The 24,144-nt window shown below is 57.1% G+C and overlaps 2 protein-coding genes across 6 annotated transcripts; one reads left to right on the top strand and one right to left on the bottom strand.

The window, feature by feature from the left end:
- Positions 1–932: 932 nt before the first annotated feature.
- POMT1 (protein O-mannosyltransferase 1) lies at positions 933–18,675 on the top strand. 3 transcript variants are annotated; one of them, XM_061154359.1, is made up of 20 exons: positions 933–1,093; positions 1,744–1,899; positions 3,006–3,112; positions 3,495–3,545; positions 4,099–4,245; positions 4,970–5,081; positions 5,412–5,477; positions 5,564–5,657; positions 5,939–6,094; positions 6,871–7,001; positions 7,498–7,593; positions 11,093–11,185; positions 12,847–12,943; positions 14,283–14,375; positions 14,589–14,709; positions 14,994–15,091; positions 15,606–15,719; positions 16,402–16,528; positions 17,255–17,432; positions 17,905–18,675. In XM_061154359.1, exons 2-20 carry the CDS (start codon positions 1,778–1,780, stop codon positions 18,077–18,079), a joined length of 2,178 nt encoding a protein of 725 aa, XP_061010342.1. In that variant the 5' UTR covers positions 933–1,093; positions 1,744–1,777; the 3' UTR covers positions 18,080–18,675. The 3 variants fall into 3 exon arrangements, with proteins under 3 accessions (XP_061010342.1, XP_061010341.1, XP_061010340.1); XM_061154358.1 differs by having other exon boundaries at positions 963–1,093; positions 6,928–7,001; XM_061154357.1 differs by having other exon boundaries at positions 1,014–1,142.
- UCK1 (uridine-cytidine kinase 1) lies at positions 18,672–24,144 on the bottom strand. Of its 3 annotated transcripts, none has more exons than XM_061154360.1 (7): positions 23,939–24,144; positions 23,393–23,578; positions 22,453–22,549; positions 22,147–22,289; positions 21,957–22,051; positions 20,314–20,362; positions 18,672–19,868 (listed from the first exon to the last, which is right to left on the bottom strand). In XM_061154360.1, exons 1-7 carry the CDS (start codon positions 24,066–24,068, stop codon positions 19,687–19,689), a joined length of 882 nt encoding a protein of 293 aa, XP_061010343.1. In that variant the 5' UTR covers positions 24,069–24,144; the 3' UTR covers positions 18,672–19,686. The 3 variants fall into 3 exon arrangements, with proteins under 3 accessions (XP_061010343.1, XP_061010345.1, XP_061010344.1); XM_061154362.1 differs by having other exon boundaries at positions 22,147–22,220; positions 23,393–23,552; positions 23,939–24,140; XM_061154361.1 differs by having other exon boundaries at positions 23,393–23,552; positions 23,939–24,138.

Below are 24,144 nucleotides of genomic sequence, written 5' to 3'. Positions count from 1 at the left end.
GAAATCCCAGGCAGGCGTGGCCCCTGGGTTCCCTGCTCCCAGGAGCCTGGCCCTGAGGGAGCCTGTGGGCCAACAGGAGGGAGGCCCTGGGTCCTCGGGACCAGAGGGCCCCTACTTTGAGAGCCCAGCCCCACTCCTCTAGGGCCCAGGACGCCCTCTGGCTGCAAGCAGGTGAGCCTGCGCTGCCTCCCTCTACATAGCCCGTGTGAGAGTCACCTGCACTACCTAATGCTGGGTGACGGGGAAGGCAGGAAAGAATCGTAATTCGTTATTAGACTTGTAGTAAGTACCCTTCCATCTGGGAGTTTAGTCGCTAGGTCGTGTCCGACTCTGCGACACCCATGGACTGTAGTCCGCCAGGCTCCTCTTGTCCATGGGATTTCCCAGGCAAGAATACTGGAGTGGGTTCCCACTTCTTTCTCCAGGGAATCTTCCCCACCCAAAGGATCGAATCGCCTCTCCTGCATTGGCAGGCCGGGTTCTTTACCGCTGAGGCACAGGAAAGCCCGTCCAGGAGTACTGACTCCCAGATAGACGAAGCTAGGCTAAAAAGCAGGGCTGCTTTCCTGCCCGTTAATCGTTGGGTCATTCGCTTGACCGGAAGACGCCGTGTCCCGCTGCAGAGCAGGCTCGGAGGGGCCCCTCGGGCCGGAGGGTGGGGGGCACCGCCGGGCCGGGGATGGGCCTCCGCGTCACACCGATCGAAAAGCCGATACGGTCGCACTGTGTCGTTTAACAGATGTAGCCGTGTATCTCGTGGCTCAAAGGAACCTGGACTCCCCAGCCGGGAGTCACAGACTTAAAAGACTGACAACCCTCCGGGATGTCGCACATTCTTTGAGCGCCGATCTCGGCTAGCCCAGTGCGCGCGTGCGCCGTCTTCGCCCAGTGCGCAGGCGCGCTGCACCCCGCCCCATCCCGCGCCCCGGCAGGCCCCGCAGGCGCGGCGAGTCGAGCGTCGAGCGGGCCAGTGGGCAGCAAAGAGTGCCGAGCGGCCTCGCCCACTACCAACGGTCGGCCTCGCCGCTCACCCCCGCCCCCAGGCAGGTCTGAGGCGCAGGGAGCGGCTCTGCGGGGACCTGAAGAAACAGCAGTACGTTTGTGGCGCCGGGGCCCAGAGCCCAGTCGGGTCCCCCGGGCAGGTGAAACCCTCCGGAGAGAAGCGGAGTGCCGGGCAGAGGAGCGGGGCTCCCAGGGCGGACAGGGTCCCGGGAGAGAACGGGGTGCCCCGGGCCGACGTAGCGGCAGGAGGGAAGCTTGTCGCCCTGAGGACAGAAGGGGGCCGCCACAGGCCAGAGGCGGCGTTGCTGTGAGAACGCGGGGGAGGGGGGGGGTCCCCCACGGCACCGGCAGCCTCCAGAGAAAAGTGGACCCGAGGGATGGGGGGAGCCTCGGGAAAGAGATGGGGTGCCCGATGTAGCGCGGTGAGAAAGGGGGCGCGACGGGAGGGCGGCCCTTGGCGCAGACGGTAGGCTCTGAGTCTCGGGGGTTGGGGGGCGGACGGAGGTCACCGGCTGTAAGCCGGCCACACTACCCAGGTGCACAGGGGCCCGGGGGTCCAACGCTGTCACTGACTGGAAGGGCTCCTCAGGTGGTGTGGGAGTGAGGGACTCTTTAGTCCTGAGGTGGCCACCTCACCGCGTGTGACTGCCGGTGAAAGAGGGTCCTGATGTCACAGCCTCCTCCTAGCCTGCAAGGGAGCCACCGGTGTTCTTGATGATAGCTTTTCCTCTGCTTTTCCAGGGCATCCTCCTCCCCCCGACTGCTTTTCTGCAAGATGTTGGGATTCTTGCAGCACCCTGTGGTGGTGACCGCTGAGGTGAACTTGAATATGGTAGCTCTGACCGCGGTGGGATTGCTGAGCCGACTGTGGCAGCTTGCCTATCCAAGGGCCGTGGTGTAAGTCAAGCAACTCAATTCTGGGGGCCTCCAGAAGGAACTGTAATTTTTTTCAGTGCATTGATGACTGGAAGTGCCTTTTTGAGCCCCATAAAATGGGAGAGCCAACTTCTGGGCTTCCTTGGTGATGGATGCCTTGGCAGTTAGAGGAGAGACCAGCTTGTCCCCAGGACAGCCCCTGCAGAGTCCACCTGTTCAGTCTTGCCCCGTAGGTCAGTAGTAGGTGCAGTAACCATGATGGGTGACCTTTGACAGTCCAGAGAATGGAGGGCAGAAGACTGAGGAATTTGAAAGCAAGTCCTCACTGATGGTAGAGCACGTGTTCTTTGTCATAATGAGAAATGATTGTTGTTATTATTAAAGGGCTGTTAATGATCTGATTAATATATGTGTTTCTTTTCACTTAACTTTTTATTATGGAAAACATCAAACATATACAAAAGTACAGAGAATGATATATTAGTCACCCAGTTGCAACAGTTACCAGCTCATAGCCAACTCCCTCCCTGCAGTGGGTCTTTTTGAAGCACATCATAGACACTATATTTCATTCATTGATCAATTTAGTATCTTTAAAAGATCAGGATTCTTGAAAATCACAGGATCACAGTAGCATCATCATGCCTAAGAAACTGACAGTAATTTCTCTGTGTCAGCAAACGTCCCTGATTGTCTGAAAGAGGTTTGCTGCAGTTGGCACCTCTCCCTTTTACACCTGTGACTGTTTTGTTGGGTCACCAGCTCTGATTCTGACTCTCAGCTGCAGACACGCAGGTAGACAGCCAGATCAGCTTTGTGTCCAGGAGGCCTTTGGTAGCCTGGCTCGTGGTACATCCTAACCTATACGCAGGGAGAGAAGTAGAATCTGTGTCAGAAAAGCCTCCTGAATGCCCAGCTTCTGGGGGGCGTTTCCCCCCTATCCTTGTGGATGTGTGGTGCTGCACATGTGTCTTAATATTTAGGGATGCCATGCAGTTGGGGCAAAAGATCCAACCTTGACTGGTCACTCTCCAAAGTCATTTGGAAGCAAAGGTGTACATTGCTCCTCATACCTTTTGTGTACAGTTAAGATCTCTAGCTGAACATAACATGGGTTTGCTTTGCAGTTTTGATGAAGTGTATTACGGGCAGTACATCTCTTTTTACATGAAGCGGATCTTCTTTTTGGATGGCAGTGGACCACCGTTTGGCCACATGCTTTTGGCCTTGGGAGGTAGGATTCCTTAGTAAAAGAAGTGGCTCTTTAACACTTAAACATGGAAGTTCATGACAGCAGAAGCAGTGTCTTTATTTTATTTATTTATTTATCTATCTGGGACTGCCCTGGGTCTTCATTGCTTTGCACCGGCTTTCTCTAATTGTGGCGAGACGGGGCTAGTCTTCCTTGGTGGCACACGGGCTTCTCATTGCAGAGGCTTCTCGTTGCAGGCTGTACGCTGCACAGGCTTCAGTATTTGCTGCACACAGACACATGGGCTTAGTTGCTCCGTGGGTCTTATTTTTTCTTTATCATTGTTCCCCTGATGCCTGCTGCAGTTTGGTGCTTCAGAAGTATTTACTGAACAGGATAGTTATTGATTCATCTTTTGTTTTAGGTTATTTAGGAGGATTTGATGGTAACTTTCTGTGGAACAGAATTGGAGCAGGTAAAATATCATTGTCCTCTCCCTTACTAATGTGCACGTATTAGAATTGAGAGGAGGTAACTATCCTAGAGATTAACAACTACGGTTTATTCATCTGAATCCAGGGTATGATAAATAGTTTGGGTACAAGAGAAAGAATTTCAAAAAGTCCAGTAAATTCCTTAGTGCTTACTTGTAGTAAGTATATTTTCCTTGGTCTTTGGTACACATAACACACTGTACATGGCATCTGTACATGCCACTGTATGTGGCAAGTACCTTTTGTACATAAACGTGTGTTGCCACAATGTTTTTGGAAACAGATTGGGTAAATCTGTAAATAAGCGTTAACTCATTTCAGAGTCCTCAGCATCATCGCATACTTACTGAGAACTGGCCCTCGACCACGTGAACCTGTGGCCCTCACACTTGGTCCCTGATGAGACCCATCCTTGCAGACTTGTGCTGTGGTCCATGGGCACGTGTGAGGAGGCTCCGTGTGAGGAGACGCTGCAGTGTAGGGAGGGGGGCTGTGTGCCCTGTGCGCTCAGCCACGCTGTGCTTGCTCTTCCAGAATACAGCAGCAACGTGCCCGTGTGGTCCCTGCGCCTGCTGCCGGCCCTCTCGGGGGCCCTGTCGGTGCCCATGGCCTATGAGATCGTGTGGGAGCTTGGCTTCTCTCACTGTGCCGCCACGGGGGCCGCTCTGCTGATGCTGATCGGTGAGGCCCAGGTGTCTGCCTGCTCCGGGGGGGCCAGGTCGACCCCAGCGCTGACCTCTGTCTGCGTCTCTGTGGCCCAGGAGGGCTCGAGGTTTAGTGGACATGCCCCCTCCCATGTCTGCTACTCTCAGGACAGAAGGAAGCACGTCTAGGGTATCCAGATCAGACTCTGGGAGTCACCCCATTCTCAGGCCGGGGATTGTGCATAGGACATAGTTCAGACTGTGACATTGTGGAGGGGCAGCCAACATGTAGCGGGGTTGCCCAAATGATGCTCCTATGTACGCGCCCCTCACCCCCTGACCATCGCCCCTGGTAACCCAGTCTGTCCTTGAATGAGAACCTCCCCTGCCCCCCTACCCACCTTGACCAGTGGAGACAGAGATTCAGGAATGAGTGGATATCCTCAGAGGGGACTCTCTCAGCCCAGGTCTGTGAACAAATGAAGTTAAGTCAGATGAAAATAAACCAAATTCATGTCTGTTGAGTGACAACCCTAACTGGGGCCCATGCCCACAGAGTGTTAGAATGTCCAGGCACCCTGCAGAATTGGTATTTCTCCTACAGATGAGGAAAACGAAGGTTCAGGAAGGGCCAGTAATTTCCAGCCAGGTCGAGCGCCCACTGCCCACCTCCACACTCTGGGACGTTTGGCAAGGACCATTTTTTGTGGACATTCACCCTTGTTCCCTGACACCTGATGCCCGTGTCCTTTTCCCAACAGAGAACGCCCTCATCACTCAGTCAAGGTTAATGCTTTTGGAATCAGTGCTGATATTTTTCAATCTGTTGGCTGTGCTGTCTTACCTGAAGTTCTCCAACTCCCAGAAAGACAGGTATGGAGGAGGCAGAGGAGTCCAGGGGCTTGTCCGCCTGAGCAGGTCTGATACCTTTCCACAGGGGACAGCTGCCCCAGGCACCTCCACTGGCTCTTGGCTCCTCACTTCATAAATAATTCTCATCTCTCTATAATGTAAACTAAGTGGAAACATCTTCTGACCCAAAGGAGAAGTTGTATCAGGAGGACTGCTCTTCGGGGAGATGAGAAATCTTTCCCTTGTACCCGGAGCTTGGTGCAGCCAGCTGAGATCTCTGCGGCCGTGCCTTCTCTGGCCCTCATGGGAAATGTTCCAAGGCCTCAGCTCTGCTTCTGTGCTTTGCTCCAGGCCCTTCTCCCCGAGATGGTGGTTTTGGTTGGTGCTGTCGGGCATGGCCTGCTCCTGCGCAGTTGGGTGAGTCTGGTGCACTGGGTCTGGGGCGGCAGCCACGCCCCCCACGTGTGTCTCGTCTTGACTTCCTCTTCACCCTGTGTCTTTAGCATCAAATACGTGGGTGTGTTCACATACTTGCTGGTGCTTGGGGTTGCCGCTGTCCACGCCTGGCACCTGATAGGAGACCAGACGCTGTCAAACGTAGGTGCTGATGCCAAGGGGTGGGGTGGGGCTGGCCTGGGGGCAGGGCTGGTGGGGATCAAGGGTGTAAGTCTGGGATCGGAGTTAGGCTGATCCTGGGGGCGCAGGAGGCAGAGCTGGGGTGGGGATGGAGCTGAGGGCAGGGCAGAGATATGGTGGGGTTGGGGGTGAGGTGGGGCTGGCTGTTGGGGGGCAGGGAGCAAGATGAGAACCCTGAAAGGACGACTGGCCGGGGCCCACCTTCCCCCGGGTCGGGTGATGTCCCCTCCATCCTCTGGCAGGTCCGTGTGCTCTGCCACCTGCTCGCCCGAGCGGTGGCCCTGGTGGTGCTCCCGGTCCTTGTGTACCTGCTGTTCTTCTACATCCACCTGCTGCTGCTCTACCGCTCCGGGCCCCATGACCAGATCATGTCCAGTGCCTTCCAGGCCAGCTTGGAGGTAAAAGTGCCATCCTAGAAAGAAGGCCACACTAGACTCGGGGTTTTCTTAACGTAAACCACCCCAGGTGAGCATCAGAGGGAAAACCAAATTGGGGAAGTGAGGCATGTCTTCACTCTCTCTACACTAATTCTGAACGTGCTAGTGGCGTGGGAGGGGACAAGGGGTCCGCTCTCCACAGTGTGACCTGCGGGCAGGTGCCAGGCTGCACGGGACAGACATATTTCTGGTGTTCATGCAACTCACTTTGCAAAAATAAAAACAGGCTTCAAATGAGGTGTCAGGAATGTAGAGCCTGAAGTCGGCAGACCTGCTCTTAAGGGCCGGCTCTGCTGATGGCAAATTCTCTGAGTATTCGGACAGATTTCCTAACTCACCCATGTCTTGAATTAGTCAGATGTAATTGTTATCACGGGCTACAGGTAAGAAGTAAATGAGGACGAGTGCGGGGAGTTCCCTGGAGGTCCAGTGGTTAGGACTCTGCACTTTAACGGCCAAGGCCTGGGTTCAATCCTTGGTCGGGGAACTAAGATCTCGCATGCCACATGGCATGGCCCCAAAATAAAATAAGGACAAGCAGGGGAGGGTGAGGTGAGCGCCTCCCCAGTGGCCACCTCCAGTCGCTGGTAATGTGTAACGTGCCAGGATTATGTCACACGTGACCATGGCTGATGGTGTGACTGTGGCCCAGATGGGAGGGGCTGTCAGGGCTGGCGCGGGTGTCACATGTGTGCTCTCTCTCTCCCTCACTGGCCACCCCTGTGCTCCTGGCTCAGGGTGGGCTGGCAAGGGTCACGCAAGGCCAGCCTCTGGAGGTGGCCTTCGGTTCCCAGGTCACCCTGAAGAACGTCTTCGGCCAACCCGTGCCCTGCTGGCTTCACTCTCACCAGAGCACCTACCCTATGATGTAAGTAAGGAAAGCCATGTTTTCAATCCAGAGGTTATAACATGTTTGTTTGTTTGTTTGTTTTCACATTTTTGTTGTTATCAACTTTCACTTCATGTGAAGGAGCTTCTGAGATTGAAAGAAATGAAGCGGGGATTTCTCTGGTGGTCCAGTGGCTGACTCCACACTCCTAATGCAGGGGGCCTGGGTTCAATCCCTGGTCAGGGAACTGGACCCCACATGCTGCAACTTAGATGGAAGATCCCTCAAGCTACAGCTAAGACCCAGCACAGCCAAACAAATAATAAATAAATAAGATAAACCTTTAAAAAAAAAAAAAGAAATAGAGCTCTCAGAACCTGGTGTCATTGAGTCTCGTTATATACCATCGCTGGAGGGACCAGCCCCTCTGGGATGGAAACATATCTGACACCTCGCTGGGTGGCGTGTGTAGGGACCTTGGGGGGAGGTCGTGGGCCCCTGACTCCCCACCCGCAGGTGCACCCTCTTCTTGCAGATATGAGAACGGCCGTGGCAGCTCCCACCAGCAGCAGGTGACCTGCTACCCCTTCAAGGACGTCAACAACTGGTGGATTGTCAAGGACCCCGGGAGGTGAGTACAGGTCGGGGGACAGCCTGGCCTCAGTCCCTGGCCTCCTCGTAGCTTCGGGACCAGCTCTGTGCCAAGAAGCCCACGGTCAGGGACATAGCAGCGTTCCTAGCAAGTGCAGTACAGTTAAATTCAGTCGCTCAGTCATGTCCAACTCTTTGCGACCCCGTGGACTGCAGCACGCCAAGCCTCCCTGTCCATTACCAAGTCCTGGAGTTTACTCAAATTCATGTCCATTGAGTCACTGATGCCATCCAATCATCTCATCCTCTGTCGTCCCCTTCTCCTCCTGCCCTCAATCTTTCCCAGCATCAGGGTCTTTTCAAATGAGTCAGCTCTTCACATCAGGTGGCCAAAGGATTGGAGTTTCAGCTTCAACATCAGTACTTCCAATGAATACCCAGGACTGATCTCCTTTAGGATGGACTGGTTGGATCTCCCTGAAGTACAAGGGACTCTCAAGAGTCTTCTCCAGCACCACAATTTGAAAGCATCAATTCTTTGGCCCTCAGCTTTCTTTATAGTCCAACTCTCACATCCATACATGACTATTGGAAAGACCATAGCCTTGACTAGACAGACCTTTGTTGGCAAAGTAGTGGCTTTTTAATATGCTGTCTAGGTTGGTCATAACTTTTCTTTTCTTCCAAGGAGTAAGCGTCTTTTAATTTCACGTAGTCACCATCTGCAGTGATTTGGGAACCCAAAAAAGAAAAATCTGCCACTGTTTCCACTGTTTCCCCATCTATTTGCCATGAAGTAATGGGACCGGATGCCATGATCTTAGTTTTCTGAATGTTGAACTTTGAGCCAACTTTTTCACTCTCCTCTTTCACTTTCATCAAGAGGCTCTTTAGTTCTTCTTCACTTTCTGCCATTAAGGTTGGTGTCATCTGCATATCTGAGGTTATTGATATTTCTCCTGGCAGTCTTAATTCCAGCTTGTGCTTCATCCAGCCCAGCATTCCTCATGATGTACTCTGCATATAAGTTAAAGAAGCAGGGTGACAATATACAGCCTTGACGTACTCCTTTTCCTATTTGGAACCAGTCTGTTGTTTCATGTCCAGTTCTAACTGTTGCTTCCTGACCTGCATATAGATTTCTCAAGAGGCAGGTCAGGTGGTCTGGTATTCATTCTTATATCGTTCAGAATTTTCCACAGTTTGTTGTGATCCACACAGTCAAAGGCTTTGGCATAGTCAATAACGCAGAAGTAGATGTTTTTCTGGAACTCTTGCTTTTTCAGTGATCCAATGGATGTTGGCAATTTGATCTCTGGTTCCTCTGCCTTTTCTAAAGCCAGCTTGAACATCTGAAAGTTCATGGTTCACATATTGTTGAAGCCTGGTTTGGAGAGTTTTGAGCATTACTTTACTAGTGTGTGAGATGAGTGCAATTGTGTAGTAGTTTGAGCATTCTTTGGCATTGCCTTTCTTTGGGATTGGGATGAAAACTGACCTTTTCCAGTCCCGTGGCCACTGCTGAGTTTTCCAGATTTGCTGGCATATTGAGTGCAGCACACTCACAGCATCATCTTTTATTATTTGAAATGGCTCAACTGAAATTCCATCACCTCCACTAGCTTTGATCGTAGTGATGCTTCCTAAGGCCCACTTGACTTCCCATTCCAGGATGTCTGGCTCTAGGTGAATGATCACACCATCATGATTATTTGGGTCTTGAAGATCATTTTTGTGTAGTTCTTCTGTGTATTCTTGCTACCTCTTCTTAATGTCGTCTGCTTCTGTTAGGTCCATACCATTTCTGTCCTTTATTGAGCCCATCTTTGCATGAAACGTTCCCTTGGTATCTCTAATTTTCTTGAAGAGATCTCTAGTCTTTCCCATTGTATTGTTTTTCTCTATTTCTTTGCATTGATCACTGAGGAAGGCTTTCTTAGCTCTCCTTGCTATTCTTTGGAACTCTGCATTCAAATGGGTATATCTTTCCTTTTCTCCTTTGCTTTTCACTTCTGTTCTTTTCACAACTATTTGTAAGTCCTCCTCAGATAGCCATTTTGCCTTTTTGTATTTCTTTTTCTTGGGGATGGTCTTGATCACTGTCTCCTGTATAATGTCATGAACCTCTGTCCATAGTTCATCAGGCACTCTGTCTATCAGATCTAGTCCCTTAAATATATTTCTCACTTCCACTGTATAATTGTAAGGGATTTGATTTAGGTCATACCTGAATGATCTCGTGGTTTTCCCCACTTGCTTCAGTTTAAGTCTGAATTTGGCAATAAGGAGTTCATGATCTGAGCCATGCCGTGTAGGGCCACCCAAGATGGATGGGTCATGGTGGAGAGTTCTGACAAAATGTGGTCCATTGGAGAAGGGAATGGCAAACCACTTCAGTATTTTTGCCTTGAGAACCCCATGAACAGTATGAAAAGGCAAAAAGATAGGACACTGAAAGATGAACTCCCCAGGTCTGTAGGTGCCCAATATGCTACTGGAGATAGTGGAGAAATAACTCCAGAAAGAATGAAGAGATGGAGCCAAAGCAAAAACAACACCCAGTTGTGGTTGTGACTGGTGATGGAAGCAAGGTCCAATGCTGTAAAGAGCAATATTGCTTAGGAACCTGGAATGTTAGGTCCATGAATCAAGGCAAATTCAAAATGGTCAAACAGGAGATGGCAAGAGTGAATATCGACATTTTAGGAATCAGCGAACTAAAATGGACTGGAATGGGTGAATTTAACTCAGATGACCATTTTATCTACCACTGTGGGCAAGAATCCCTTAGAAGAAATGGAATAGCCATCATGGTCAACAAAAGAGTCTGAAATGCAATACTTAGAAGCAGTCTCAAAAATGACAGAATGATTTCTGTTCATTTCCAAGGCAAACCATTCAATATGATGGTAATCCAAGTCTATGCCCCAACTGCTAATGCTGAAGAAGCTGAAGTTGAACAGTTCTATGAAGACCTACAAGACCTTCTAGAACTAACACCCCAAAAAGGTGTCCTTTTCATTTTAGGGGACTGGAATGCAAAAGTAGGAAGTCAAGAAACACCTGTAGTAACAGGCAAATTTGGCCTTGGAGTACAGGATGAAGCAGGGTAAAGGCTAATAGAGTTAGGCCAAAAGAATGCACTCATAGCAAACACCCTCTTCCAACAACACAAGAGAAGACTCTTCACATGGACATCACCAGATGGCCAACACTGAAATCAGATTGATTATATTCTTTGCAGCCGAAGATAGAGAAGCTCTATACAGTCAGCAAAACCAAGACCAGGAGCTGACTGTGGCTCAGATCATGAACTCCTTATTGACAAATTCAGATTTAAATTGAAGTACAGCACAGCTGTAGTCAATGTGATGATGGCAACGGGGGCCACGCCAGGAAGCGTGGGAAGTGACCCGAAGTTTCAGAAAAGAGTTAAATGTGTACGTTCACCTTGTACGAGGAACACGCTGACAGGGTGGCTGTGAGACTCCACAGAGCCTGAGCAAGGAACCCACGAGCCTGGCCGTGCTCTCTTCCAGGCATCAGCTGGTGGTGAACAACCCCCCGAGGCCTGTGCGGCACGGCGACGTCGTGCAGCTGGTGCACGGCATGACCACCCGCCTCCTCAACACGTGAGTCCCTGCCGCTGCTCAGAGCAGGCATGCCTGCATCACCGCCTCGGGTCCCGCTCTGCAGTAGGTGTCGAGGGTGGGGAGGGGAGACCTCAGTGATGGCGCACGGGCTGGGAAGGAGAGTCCCATCCAGAGTGATGTGTGGGGTGCCCTGGCAGACGGGGGCACGTGCTGAAAGGAGAAGCGAATTCAAGAAGGCCATGAGTTGGGGGACAGAGCACCTGACCTCTGGGCCACCTCTGCTGTCCTTCCACCTGGCCTCATGGGTCAACCACGTGGCCTCAGGGACCCTGCCCTCCCCCCTTGGACACCTGGGCTCTCCACGCCGTGTCTGCCTTGTCCTCTCCCCCTTCTGCCATCCCTGGGTCGGGAAATCCACGGGGCTCCAGTCCCTCCTGCCCTCACTCCCAGTCCCGCTGGGAATCGCCCGCCCTCTGCAAAACAGAGGCAGTTTTCCGTCTGAAAACTCACGCTTGACCAACCTCACGTCTCTGCCAAGAGGCTCCAGGGATATCCAGCGTGACTGTCACACTCAGAATAACTCCCCACTCTCCCCTGGCTGCAGGCCCCCCTGGGACCCAGCCCACGAACTCCTCGGTAGACTTCATGCCAGTCACCCTAGCCCCCTGCTGTCTCAAAATGACCCTGTGCAGCCTCCCTGGGGCCTTTGCTCACTCTGTCTGCCTGGAATGTTCTTCAGCTCAGACCCCACTGCCATCCTCACCATGGCCCACTCTTTCACTTTTTTAAAGAATAATTTTATTCATTTATATTTTTGGCTGCACCGGGTCTTCATTGTTGCCTCCAGGCTACTCTCTAGTTGTGGTGCTTGGGCTTCTTATTTCGGCGGCTTCTTTTGTTTTGGAGCACTGGCTCTAGAGCTCAGGCTTCCACAGTGGTGCCGCATGGGCTCCGTAGTTGCAGTCTCCAGGCTCTAGAGCTTGGGCTCAGTTGCCCTGCAGCATGTGGGATCTTCCTGGAGCAGGGATAGAGCCCATGTCTCCTGCATTGGCATGCAGATTCTTTACCACTGAGCCGCCAGGAAAGCCCCCATGTAGTCACTGTATTCAGGGGTCAGCTGAAATGTCCCTGCACCAAAAGCATTTCTTGTGCACTGTGCCCACCGGGGTCAGTGTCGTTTGTGGTGCCCACAGGGCCTGCAGTCATATTTGACTTTTCCAGTGTCATGAGGGCCTCTTCCTTACTGCTCACTGTGGGTTCTCCCCCAGTGTGGTCCCGTGCAAAGTCCGATCAGGCGTGGTTTCCCTGAAAGTGAACAAGGGGAACTGACGTCCCTGGGCGCTTGTTTTGCAACAGTATTCTTGGTGCCCCAGCCATTTCCACGACCTGGCGTCAGGGAGCCCCCAGTGGTCAGGCTGTGCTCCTGGCTCGGTTTATCCTCTGCAAAGGGGATGGTGAGCCCGTGGTTTAGATGGACGTCCTGCTGCTTCCCCATCACATGCATCCCTGGAGGCATGGTCGCTGCAGGGCCTCTGCCCTCCTTGAGGGATTTAGCGCCCTGGGGAATGGCAGCCAAGGTGCTTGAAGGTTGAGCTGGCTTTGTTTCCTGAAAAAAAAGTGTTTTTTTTTCTCCTTAAAGAACAGTGAGTGCCTTTCAGGAGAGCTTGGGGCGCCCCCAGCAGCGCTGTTTGGTTTTCCAGGCACGATGTTGCAGCCCCCCTGAGCCCCCACGCGCAGGAGGTTTCCTGCTACGTTGACTACAACATCTCCATGCCCCCCCAGAACCTCTGGCGGCTGGTGAGTTCCCGGCCTTCTTGAGCACGGGCATCACGGCCCTTTTCCAACCGCAAGTGGAACAAGTGACCCCCTGTTCTACAGAGAAGGGGAGCCAGGGGGTTTTCCTGTGTCCAGGAAGGAGCTGCAGGGTAGTGGGTGGGTCTCAAAGTGCTGTGGGGAGGAGGCCCCTCCCACAGCTCGGCTCAGACCAGCTGCCTGGGCACCCCGGGAGTCTCTTTAATCAACCCTTCCCTGGGGATAGGCAGGGCCATGGAGGAGCAATTTCTGGCACTGTCCCCCTGGGCCCCGGGCCCTCCTGCGGGTGAACCACTGGCTCTTCTGGGTGGCACACTTCGTCCTGGGCCATGCCACAGGAGGGAAGTTCTGTGGCTGGGCTGCTGGACCGTCTGAAGTCAGGGTCATGAGTGCAAAACGCAGCAGCAGGGCCGTGATCGCACTGGGCTTACTTTTGGGAGAGGTATGCTCCCCTTCAGCCTCCATGGCCGCTGCCTTGTACCACCAGCCCCTCAATGAGTTCTCAATGCTGTGATGCAAAGCCAGGGGCCCTGAAGGCCGCCTCTGTGTTTGTGCACAGCGGAGCCCGGGTGCTGGGCGCTGCACACAGGTGCGCCGTGCATCTGCCTCTGCCCCTCCCCCGAGGCTGCTCTGATGTGGTTGTCACCCCAGCTCCTTGTCCCCAGGATTGTCCTGAAGGTCCTGCCTGCTCCCCTCTCTGGTGAGGCCCATCGCTGACCCCTTCTCTGTGCCTCATCCCCTTTCAGCCCCACCCGCCCCTGTTTCAAGGACCTGAAGCTCCATGATGGGCAGAGAGGATGGCCAACCAGAGGGTGTGGCTTCCTTGTCCTGCTCCTGCTCAGCCCCTCGGGTGCTGGCTTGTCAGTAGCCATTGGACCTTCCGGGGTCGTGCCAGGCACCCGTAAGCAGTGCCAAGCTCTTCCAGTGTCAGTTCTTTATTACCCATCACCAGGAGACCCCGCTCAGGGCACAGTCTTGCGGGGACAGTCTCTGACCTTCCTCTGCACTATCTTCATGTTTGGCCCGAGGTCTCAGGGAGGAGGCATCACAGCAGCTCAGGGAGGAGTATCATCCTTAAATCCCCACTGGAAACGGTATCTGCATCTGGGGGGGGGCTGGTGTCCCCACCCCCACCTCCCAGCACCTCGCACAGACCTCTGGAATAAAGTCGACGGCACTGTCTGGGACCAGCCGTGTCAGCTTCCCTTGGGGGACTGTCCCCTCATATCAGACCAAACAGTCTCACCGTGGTGACTGGTCTTTATTTTTACATTTAAGGAAATCTGACAAAGAGTGAACTAATGGCCCAGACCTGCTTTTACAGGACATTGTGAACAGGGAGTCGGACACGGATGTCTGGAAGACCATCTTGTCAGAGGTCCGCTTTGTGCATGTGAACACCTCGGCCATCCTCAAGGTCAGCAACACTGCCTCCCTGGTCCTGCCCAGAGGGACAGACTGAAGGGGGTTGTGGGGGGTTGCGGGGTCTCTGTAACTGCTCAGAACTGAACCCTGGCATGAGCTCCCCAGAGGAAAGCCGCTGCCCTTGTGGGTGACCTGGGGTGGGGTCCCCCCAGCTGGGCGGGCCCAGGCCCTCCATCACGATCCCCCCACCATCTTGCTTTGCCAGCTGAGTGGAGTGCCTCTCCCAGACTGGGGCTTTCGGCAGCTGGAAGTGGTCGGGGAGAAGCTGTTTTGGGGCTACCATGAAAGCACCGTGTGGAACGTGGAGGAGCACCGCTACGGCAGGAGTGAGCACTCCTGGGGGCGGGGCAGCCCGCGGGCTCCAGTCCCCACTGCGGACCTTCTCCCTCCCTCCCCCACTCCCTCGCAGGGCTGAAGCGGTGAGAGCTGTCTGGTGGGCGAGGGGGGCAGTGCCACCGGAAGGCAGGGCAAGGAGAGCTGGAAAGATGGCCAGGCGGGTGGGGGACCGCGGACCGTGTCTGGCGGGTTCTTTGGAAAGCAGCGGCGGCTGCCCTGGGCGGCTCCCTGACCGGGTTCTGCTCGCGTCCTCCGGTCCCCGTGTGCCTGCCAGGCCAGGAGCAGAAGGAGAGGGAGCTGGAGCTGCACTCCCCAACCCAGGTGGACATCAGCAGGAACCTCAGCTTCATGGCCAGATTCTCCGAGCTGCAGGTGACGGGCGGGCGGAGGGGCGGGTGACCTTGCCCCTCGCCAGGAAGGCCACATGGTCTGCTCAGCATCAGCCTTCAAACTGGGACCTGACTCGGCAGGGAGGGCTGCTGCCCTCTGTCCTCTGTCCGTGTCATGCCTGGCACCGTCAGCCCCCGGCCCCCCGGCCTTCCTGCCGTGTGGCTTTGCTGGCAGTAACTGTCAGGAGGTGAGGAGACACGCAGCAGTGGCACTGCTCCCAGGTCAGGTTGACACGGCGCAGCCCCAGGGAACTCGGCACTAGGCACTCAGCGTCTCCAGTGTCAAGGCGCCCTTACCGCCCCATCCCATCCCTTAATCCACAAACTGGAGCCCGGCAGAGGCACCTCCTGGGCTGCTTCTGCGGGTGACCTGAGTGAACTTGAGGTTGGACGCCCCCATGAAAGGGGCAGCGGTTTACTCCGCCCCCTGACAGATCCCTTGGCCATGAAGGGCATCTGGCTGTCTGGTGACTCCCGGTGGCCTCTGCTGTCTGCAGTGGCGGATGCTGACGGTGAGAAGTGATGATTCAGAACACAAGTACAGTTCCACGCCGCTGGACTGGGTCATGCTGGACACCAACATCGCTTACTGGCTGCACCCCAGGACCAGTGTAAGCACAGCGTCTGTGGGCAATTGGCCCGCGCCCAAGAGGCCTGTGATGTTAGGAGTAGCCACTGCATCCGCCCAAGCCCCGGCCTTCCTGCGCCGTCCTGATGAAAGCCGAGGGCTTGCTGTTCTCCGAGTGCTCTGGCAGCACGGGGCCCGAGCTCCCCCGAGGTGCCGAGGGGTCAGGTCCCCAGGTGTCCGCAGGGAGGGACCCGGCTTTGCTGCTGCCATGGCAGCGTGTGGTTCCCCGTGCCCGGCCGACGTGGTTTTTAAAACCATCCCACTTGATTTCCCACCTGGCACCTGGTGTCCAGGCCGGTCAGTGTTCTGCTTCCCTGTCCAGCGTGTCTTCACCTGGAGGGGCAAACACAGCATGTGGTCGGCACCCAGTAATGACTTAAGCTAGGGGGGTGCACTCCCCTTACCCCCCCAGATGTGGGGGGCCGTGGCTTGCTGAGAAGCGGGCACTGAGGACATTCTGGTCTCAGCGCCTTGCTGCTCTGCATCAGCGTCCCTGTCCCCCTCCTCGTGAGCCGCTCTGCTGTCCAGAAATAACCCTGTCTACTCCCGGCTCTGATTCCACTTACAGAGCTGAGCACCTTTGCAGGTCCGTCCTGGCTGTGAGGGCTGAGGGTGGGGCGGCGCCCGCGCCTGCCCTGGGCCACACCAACCAGCCTCTCCCACAGGCGCAGATCCACCTGCTCGGAAACATCGTGATCTGGGCCTCGGCCAGCCTTGCCACCCTGGTGTACGCCCTGCTCTTCGTCTGGTACCTGCTCAGACGCAGAAGGAGAGTCTGCGACCTCCCCGAGGGTCTGTGCCGCGGCCCACGCGCCTCTTGCGCCCCGTCCCTCTGGTTTGGGCCAGAACTCCGTGTACTTCAGGGCCGCATCAGCAAGTGCGGCCTTGGGGCCACTTCTTGTTTCTGCCCCAAGGGCACTTCTGTCTCTTCCCCAGAGACAGGATGCTACGCTCCAGTCCCCATGTCACCCTCAAGGCTTCTCCAGGGCCATGCAGGTGTCGGGCCTGAATTGCTCCCTAACCCCAGCACCCCTGGAAGTGGCTGATGGGACAGAGCTGCCTGGAGGCACGGAGGAGAGGGGGCTGGTTTGCAAGAACAGAAACCCCCTAAAAACCGTCCTGATACGGGAAAGGAGCCAACGCCAGGGTGGGCCGCGAAGGCCACCAGGGGCGGGGAGGCGCCCTCTCTGGTCATTCTCTCTACTAGTCCCGGCTCCTGGGCAGGTGCACGGTGCAGGCCCTCCCCTGCCCCCTGAGGAGCGAGACCGGGAGACCCTCAGGGAACCAGGAGTGAGCTGGGCCTGGCCCAGGGCTGGCGTCTCAGGACGGGCTCGGCAGGGGCAGCAGGAAGTCCAGGAGTTTCTCGGGACACAGTCTGCTCTTCCTCCAGAGGTGGTGGAGGGGCTGGGATGGGAGACAGAAAGCAGGGGCCGCGAGTTCACAGCTCGCTTGTGGACGACGAGGTGAGCCTGCCCGGTGGCAGGGAGCCTCCTGGCTCAAGACGGCCTTCCCCCGCAGACCGCTGGCTGCGCTGGGTGCTGGCTGGGGCTCTGTGCGCCGGGGGCTGGGCCGTGAACTACCTGCCCTTCTTCCTGATGGAGAAGACGCTCTTCCTCTACCACTACCTGCCGGCACTCACTTTCCAGATCCTGCTGCTGCCCGTGGTCCTGGAGCACGTCGGCGACCACCTGTGCAGGTAGGTACCAGGCCTTGGTAGCCACGGGCCCCGGGTCAGGGGGGTGGTGGGGTCCGGGGGAGTCATGAATGGTGATTCCAGCGTGGTGTGGATGGGGTTCCAAGCACGAAGCTAAGGCTGGTGGGAGGTGAAGCTGGGGGATACACGCAGGGAAGGACCTTCAGCCTGGAGGACACCAGAACAGAGAAAGGAAAGGGAGGCGCGGGGCGGCCAGTGGCTGGGTCGCGTGGGGCCCAGCAGATACACAGGGTCCTGTAAACCAGAGGGGGCCTGGAGCAGCTCAGGAGGAGCTCTGTGCTCCTGCTGCTGAGATGGGGCAGGAGCTGGGGTTCAGGAAGCAGAGCGAGTGAGGAGCGGTGCTGAGTGGGTCTGGCAGGACTTGACGAGGGCTGACACTCTGGCCGGGGTGCCGAGGGGACCTCCCGTGGTAAGGGCCATCCCCCCCACGCCATGCTCTGCTCCGGGCCGGCAGGTCCCAGCTCCAGAGGAGCCTCTTCACGGCCCTGGTCGTGGCCTGGTTCACCTCCGCCTGTCACGTGTCCAACATGCTGCGCCCGCTGACCTACGGGGACAGGTCACTGTCACCCAGTGAGCTCAAGGCCCTTCGCTGGAAAGACAGCTGGGACATCCTGATCCGGAAATACTAGCGGGACGCGGACTCACCGACAGGCAGCAGGGCTGGGTGCGGACAAGGTCTTGGACGGGCGTTTCCTGCGGGCAGGTGGAGCCGCTCTGAGCTTGGTGGAGACACGGACTTGGCTGGGATTCTGCTCTGGTCTCGTTGAAGAAACGGCCCTCTGACAGGCACCTCGTTTTCAGCAAAGTCTGTTTTCCCTGATCATAAAGAGCACCTCCTCACTGCCGCCTTCTAAGAGCCCCGTGCGCTCACCGAGTGTGGAGCTGCTGGGTGGGACTCACCACCGCCGAGAAAAGGCAGGGAGGGGCTGGTTCTAGCAACCCAGGCAAGGCCCAGTCTTGCTCACAGAGGCTGGTGGTGGGCTCAACCCGGGCCCCTGCTCCTGCTGACCTAGTGAGGCCCTGGGAACTCCCCCTCATGGTTCAGTGGCCCGTGAGCCCTGGAACACCAGCCCAAGGGGGGCTGGGGGAGGCCAGCCGTGACTCCTCTTGGTGATCCCCAACCCCCACCTAGGGAGCCTGCTGAGGGGTGAGCTGTCATCCACACATTTCCTGGTCCTGATTCTGCCCTTTTTAATGTAATTAAAAAGGGACAAACTGGCATTCACATTTGGTGTTATTTATTGGTTCTCTCTCCAAAAAGAACAGTAAACTTGACAAAACCATCACAGTCATCAAAAACCAGCCCTCGAGCTCAGCCAAGCTCACCTGACGTCCCTGTGTAACTAGTTAGCACTCGACAGCTGGCGGCAACGGGGAGGGACCACTTACAGGAACAGCTGCCACATGGAGGGGGGACAACCAGGACAAGACCACCAGTGTCTGGGAGGTAAGGTCACTGGGCAAGCACAAGGGACTGGCCACTGTGGGCCGCCTCCCCAATCCACACACGCCTTGGCCATGGGCGACACTAGGAAGGGCCTGTCCAGATGGCATCCCGGGCTCTGGGGTGCCGAGCCAGACGCTGTGCTCTCAGGAAAGCAGGCGGGCAGGGCTGGGCTGGGCTGGGCCAGGGGACCCCGGCTATGTGTGTGGTGCTGGTTAAGGAAAAGCTTGCTCCCCAGGGCTCCCTCCTGGCTCTGCCTTCAGAGCACAGGCCAGAAGGAGGGACGCCTCTCCGTGGCTCCTTGCGTACCAGATCAGTGTGTACCAGGATCATGACCCGCCAGTGGGTCGTGAAGTTGGGTTACTAGGTCACAGCGAGCATGGTGTTAGGAAACCAGAGTAAACAGAAAACGTGTGGTTGTGTAACAAGTAAAACGGAAGAGGCTTATCTCTTCAAACTTGTGTTCCAGTTACACGTGCGTGAACCAGGTCATGCTAGTCTCTGTCGCCAGGGGTTCACCGTCAAAATCACGGTGACCGGGCTGTTTCTTCATCGTTCCCCCAAACATGGGCCTCGCGTACCACACATTCTGTGGCCATTCTCAGCACCGAAGAGCCCTTCCAGCCCCCGTGACATGAGGAAGCGGGGGAGGAGGTCAGGGCCGCCGGCAGAGAACCTGTCACACGGTCTGGACGACTCGTCCAGGTCTCCCAAGTTAACCTGGACCCCGACAGCGCCCCATCCTGGCCGTGTGTCCTCTCTGGGCCCGCCGGGCGCCGAGCAGCCCGCTCCTCAGTGGGGCCTGCTGCTGGACTCCAGGTGCGAGCGCTTGCCCGAGGCCAGCACTGCGGGGTGCTCCCCCGGCTCCGGGAACGTCCTCTTGTGGCTGCGCCCGTTGGCCCCCGTGCGATGCCACTTGCAGATGTCGCCGTTGAGGATGTCCTGGATGTGCTGCACGATGAGGTTGATGGCCACTGCGGGGACACGGGCAGGGTCAGCTGCCACCTGCCATCACCCGCGAGGCGCATGCTTCCCTCCACGAGGCGTCCGCCTGCCACCGAGCCTCAGCAGGCAGACTGGTGCCCGCTGAGGCTGGGCACGGTAAAACCGAGCTGGCCTTGTGGCACGGGCTTCAGTTAACTGACCCTAGGTGTGATACTTCTGCCAACAAGGGGCTCCCTGTCAAGCAGTCCTCCATGTTTTTTTTTTTTCCTCCTTTACTGAAACTTAACTGACATTGTACGTTGTGTCACTTTAAGGTGTAAAATGTGTTACGTGTTCTAAGTGTGTTGTAAACCTGCGCCACACACGTATGTGGACAGGCCTCACCCTCCGGGGGCATCTCAGTAACCTGGATGGGCTGGGCCGTGCCTGCCGCATGGCCTTGGGGGGTGGGGGCGGCACAGGCCTGCTCCTTACCCATGTTGTCAACCCCTCGAGGGATGATCACGTCTGCGTACTTCTTTGTCTGCAAGGCAAGAAAAGGAGGGTCTTGTGAGATGCCTTCGGCGTGCCTGGGCCTAGATGCGGGGCGCACGCGTGGGCCGCCATGAAGGGTGAGGAGGTGGGGGCAGGGGCTCAGGTGAGAGACCGCAAGCCAAGAAGGGAGGGAGGACAAGCCGAAGCAGCGGGAAGGGACGGCGCGCATCTGCCGGCCGCTCCCAGATGCTGGTCTCTGTGAGCACCGCGGTCGGGGCCAGTTCTCTGCACTGACTGCCTGGTGCTCCGGGCCAGCTGAAGTGGGGCGCCCTCCCAGTGCACACAGGGTGCAGAGCCCTGCAAGAGCAGGGCTGCGCCCCAGGCAGGGACGTCGTGGGACCTGCTCCCCTTCCTGCCTCGCCCCTCCTCTGCTCCCACGCCGACTAGCCCACTCCTGCCGGGCGCCTATGGTGCCTTTGAGGAGGGACCCCAAGTGCTGCTGGGGGGGATGGGGGGCACCTCCGAATGAGCGGAGGGAGGCCCGCAGACTGCTGAGTGCCGCCGGGGTGTGGACCTGCGCCAAGGAGGCCTGTCTCAAGAGATGAGCCGCGGGGGGGGCGGCGGGAGGAACGGGGACAGACTGGGTCCCCGGGCAGCCGTGTCTGCAGGCAGAGGAGACCCAGGGCCAAACTCCCACGGGGCTGGGCCACTCTGTTGGCTGTCGGGGCAGGCGGGGGGCGACCAGGAAAGGGCTGAGAAAGGTCCTAGCGGGGGGACATGGGTAACTCAGGCACCTCGCCATGGCTCCCCGTGAAGGGGAGGGGCGGGGAGGGACTGCCCGAGCACACTTCTGCTTCCATCCAGGGGCACCCGGTCACACGTGGCATCCAGAGCTTCACGGTAAATGACCTACTTTTCAAAAGTGTCTTTCTGGGGATAAGAGGCTGCACAACAGTCAATTTCCTAATCATTTTTTAGAAACTCCAAGACCGTGAATGTAAAATAAAATGTTTTCATGAACTAGCAAGAACAGAACTCCTTTGTCCCATTTATCTAAAGCAGGAATCCTGCTTCTAATTCCTCTGTGCCTCACTTTTTCCTTTAGGAATCAAAATATTGTGAAATTTCCCTTTAAATCTCTCCATAATCTTATCCAGTGAAAAGGTGAGATGGAGGAAAAGACAGATGGCCGCACACAGTGAATTCCTCCTCTGCACGCCAGCCGGACCTTCCCCCACCCCAGAGAAACACACGGTGTGGAGGAAGTTTTTAAGCACCTAGTGTGCGCCAGACAGCACTCTGGCAGCCGACAGAGACCCCCGCCCCCGTTCAGAAGGGCTGGGGGGAGGAGAGGACAGTGTGGGCAGTGGACGAGCAGCGCCCAGGACAGATGCAGACAAGAGCCTGGGAGGAGGTGATGCCGGTGCACGGGGTGAAGCCTGGCACAGGGAGGAGGGGTGCGAAGGACAGAGGACCCATTCCCAGCTGAGAACCGCTCCCCGGGACCGTGAGCACGAGTGGCTAACTTCTCCACGTATACAGCAGACTGCGTCCGTCCACAACTCGGCTCTCACAGAACGGGCACCGGGGGGCCTTCTGACAAGGGGGGGGAAGGAGGTCCCCGGGCAAGCGGAAGGCGGTACCGGCAGGCAGAACTCCTCGAAGGCTGGCTTGACAAAGGTGGTGTACTGCGTCAGGATCTGCTCCAGGTCCCGGCCCCGCTGCACGTCCCGGAGAACTGCAGCGACAGGAGAGAGCAGGGGCCTGCAGATGCCGGGGGGCGGTGCCTGAGGCTGGGCCGGCCAGGGGCAGAGGGGCCCGCATCCGCCTTACCTCTCCGAGACAGCCTGACGTCGGAGTCGGTGTCCACGAAGAGGCGCAGGTGGAACATGTCCCGGATCTCCTGACTGTAGAAGACAAGGATGCCCTCGAACAGGACCACGTCTGCAGGGTAGACCACCGTGGTCTCTGCGAGCCTGTAGGGCGGGCCAGGGGAGGGGCCTGCCTTCAGTGTCAGACCCTGGCCCCGGATGAGGGGGGCTATCCCGGGAACCAGTGGGGTGCAGCCCCAGGGCGGGGAGAGGTGTCCTCACCAGCCCCTTGCACACAGCCCTCTCCTCCCCAGAACCGCCCACTTACCTTGAGTGGGTCACAAAATCATAGGTGGGGACCTCCACTGTTTTGCCCTCCACAATGTTTTTCAGAGTCCTGTGCATCAAATCGTTATCAAAAGCATCTGCAGGGGTGGAACAGAAGGTAGGACAAGTCCTTGTGCTGAGAACTCACTCTGCCCCTGGGGTCTGCTGGGTGCGGGTGCTGCCAACGACGCTAAGGAACATCTGGCCCGGAGGAGCCCCCATGGCTTCCATCTGCAGGGCCCTCTGCAAGCCACAGGCTGGACCTGTCCTTGCTGCCTGGGCCACCACCTGGGCCGCTGTCCCACCCACAAGTCTGAACACACGGATCTCCTCATCAGCCAGTTCCGGGAGGTAGGTGAACTAGGCGTCTTGCTTCTAGTTCTGGGAAATAACAAAGACTAACGCTCCTCGGACCTTCTCCCCATGTGTACCCTGGAAAGGGATGAGGACCGGAGCCGGCCACTGGGCAGAATCATCTACTAGCAGCAGGGAGGGGCAGCATGGCTATCCCCCTCACCCACCCCCTCTCCACCTGTTCCCCTGGCCCCTGACCAGACCAGGAAAGGGAGCTTCAAGGCCTCTGGTTCTTGTTCACCCACTGCTGGCCTCTCGAGGACTCTGCCCCAGTGGACACGGTCTGCATAGCAGGCCCCTGATAGCAAGAAGACGTTTAGGTTTCTCCACGACCACAACTGTGGCAGAGCAATGGGCCTGAAGGCCCTTCTGAGGTGCACACTTCCTGACCGGCTCCAATCGATGGAGCCTGGAGCTCCTGCAGGGCCCAGAGGGCACAGAAGAGACCCCCCGGCTTAACCCCCAATCCGCTCCACAGAGGTTTAACCAGGGACCAGCCAGGCCTCTTCCCCATCCATGGCCAACTCTGGACCCAGTCTCCGGTCAGCCCTCCTCCCCCACTCCCTCCCCACCTCCAAGGCCTCTACCTGGGTGGTCGAAGTTGTACTGTCCCTTCAAGGCCTTGGCCTTCTGCTCCGCGGTCAGGACCTTATAGAACCTGTCCTGGCTCAAGATGACCAGCTTGCGCTGCCGGTGGTCCACTTCCTTCTGTCCCAGCAGCTCCATGATCTTCTCACACACGGTGGACTGGGAAACACAAACAGGAGCCCCGCCTGGAGACGCCCACCCCGGCGCATCAGCTCCCGAGGGGCCGCCAGGTCAGCGGCTGCGCCTGGCGGGGAGGGCGCTGGGCTGCATCAGCGGGGGCAACGCGGACCCGGACCACGAGCGGTCAGGCCAGCCGGGAGCTTGCGGGGGAGCCTCGGAGTCCAGCGACCCGCTCCCCGCCTGGCCCGCCGCGGCCACAGCCCCTCCGCCCCCGGCCCTGTCCACGCCCGGGAGGTAGGCGGGGGGACACCTCGCGGCAGCTATAGGCGGGGGCCTCCCTCTGGACTGAGGCCCGACAGGCCGCGCGGAGTCTCGGGGGCGCCCAGGGTGACTCGCAGGCCCTGCCGCGCCGCCCGGCCCCTTACCTTGCCGCTCGCGGTGCCGCCGCTCACGCCGATCAAGAAGGGCCGCTGGTGAGGGCGGTCCGCCTCGGGCCCGGCGCCCTCGCAGTCGCCGCCTCCAGCCGAAGCCATCTCCGGCGTCGCTCGACCGCATCTGGCTCCCGGCTCCCGCCGCCGCCGTCGCTGCGCAAAGGTCGGAGACGCCCCCAGCCCGGGGCTCCACTTCCGGG

Source organism: Dama dama, chromosome 11 (genome assembly GCF_033118175.1).
Source record: "Dama dama isolate Ldn47 chromosome 11, ASM3311817v1, whole genome shotgun sequence".
Lineage (NCBI taxonomy): Eukaryota > Metazoa > Chordata > Mammalia > Artiodactyla > Cervidae > Dama > Dama dama.
Note: the sequence above shows the minus strand (reverse complement) of the source record. Positions and strands in the feature narration are given on the sequence as shown.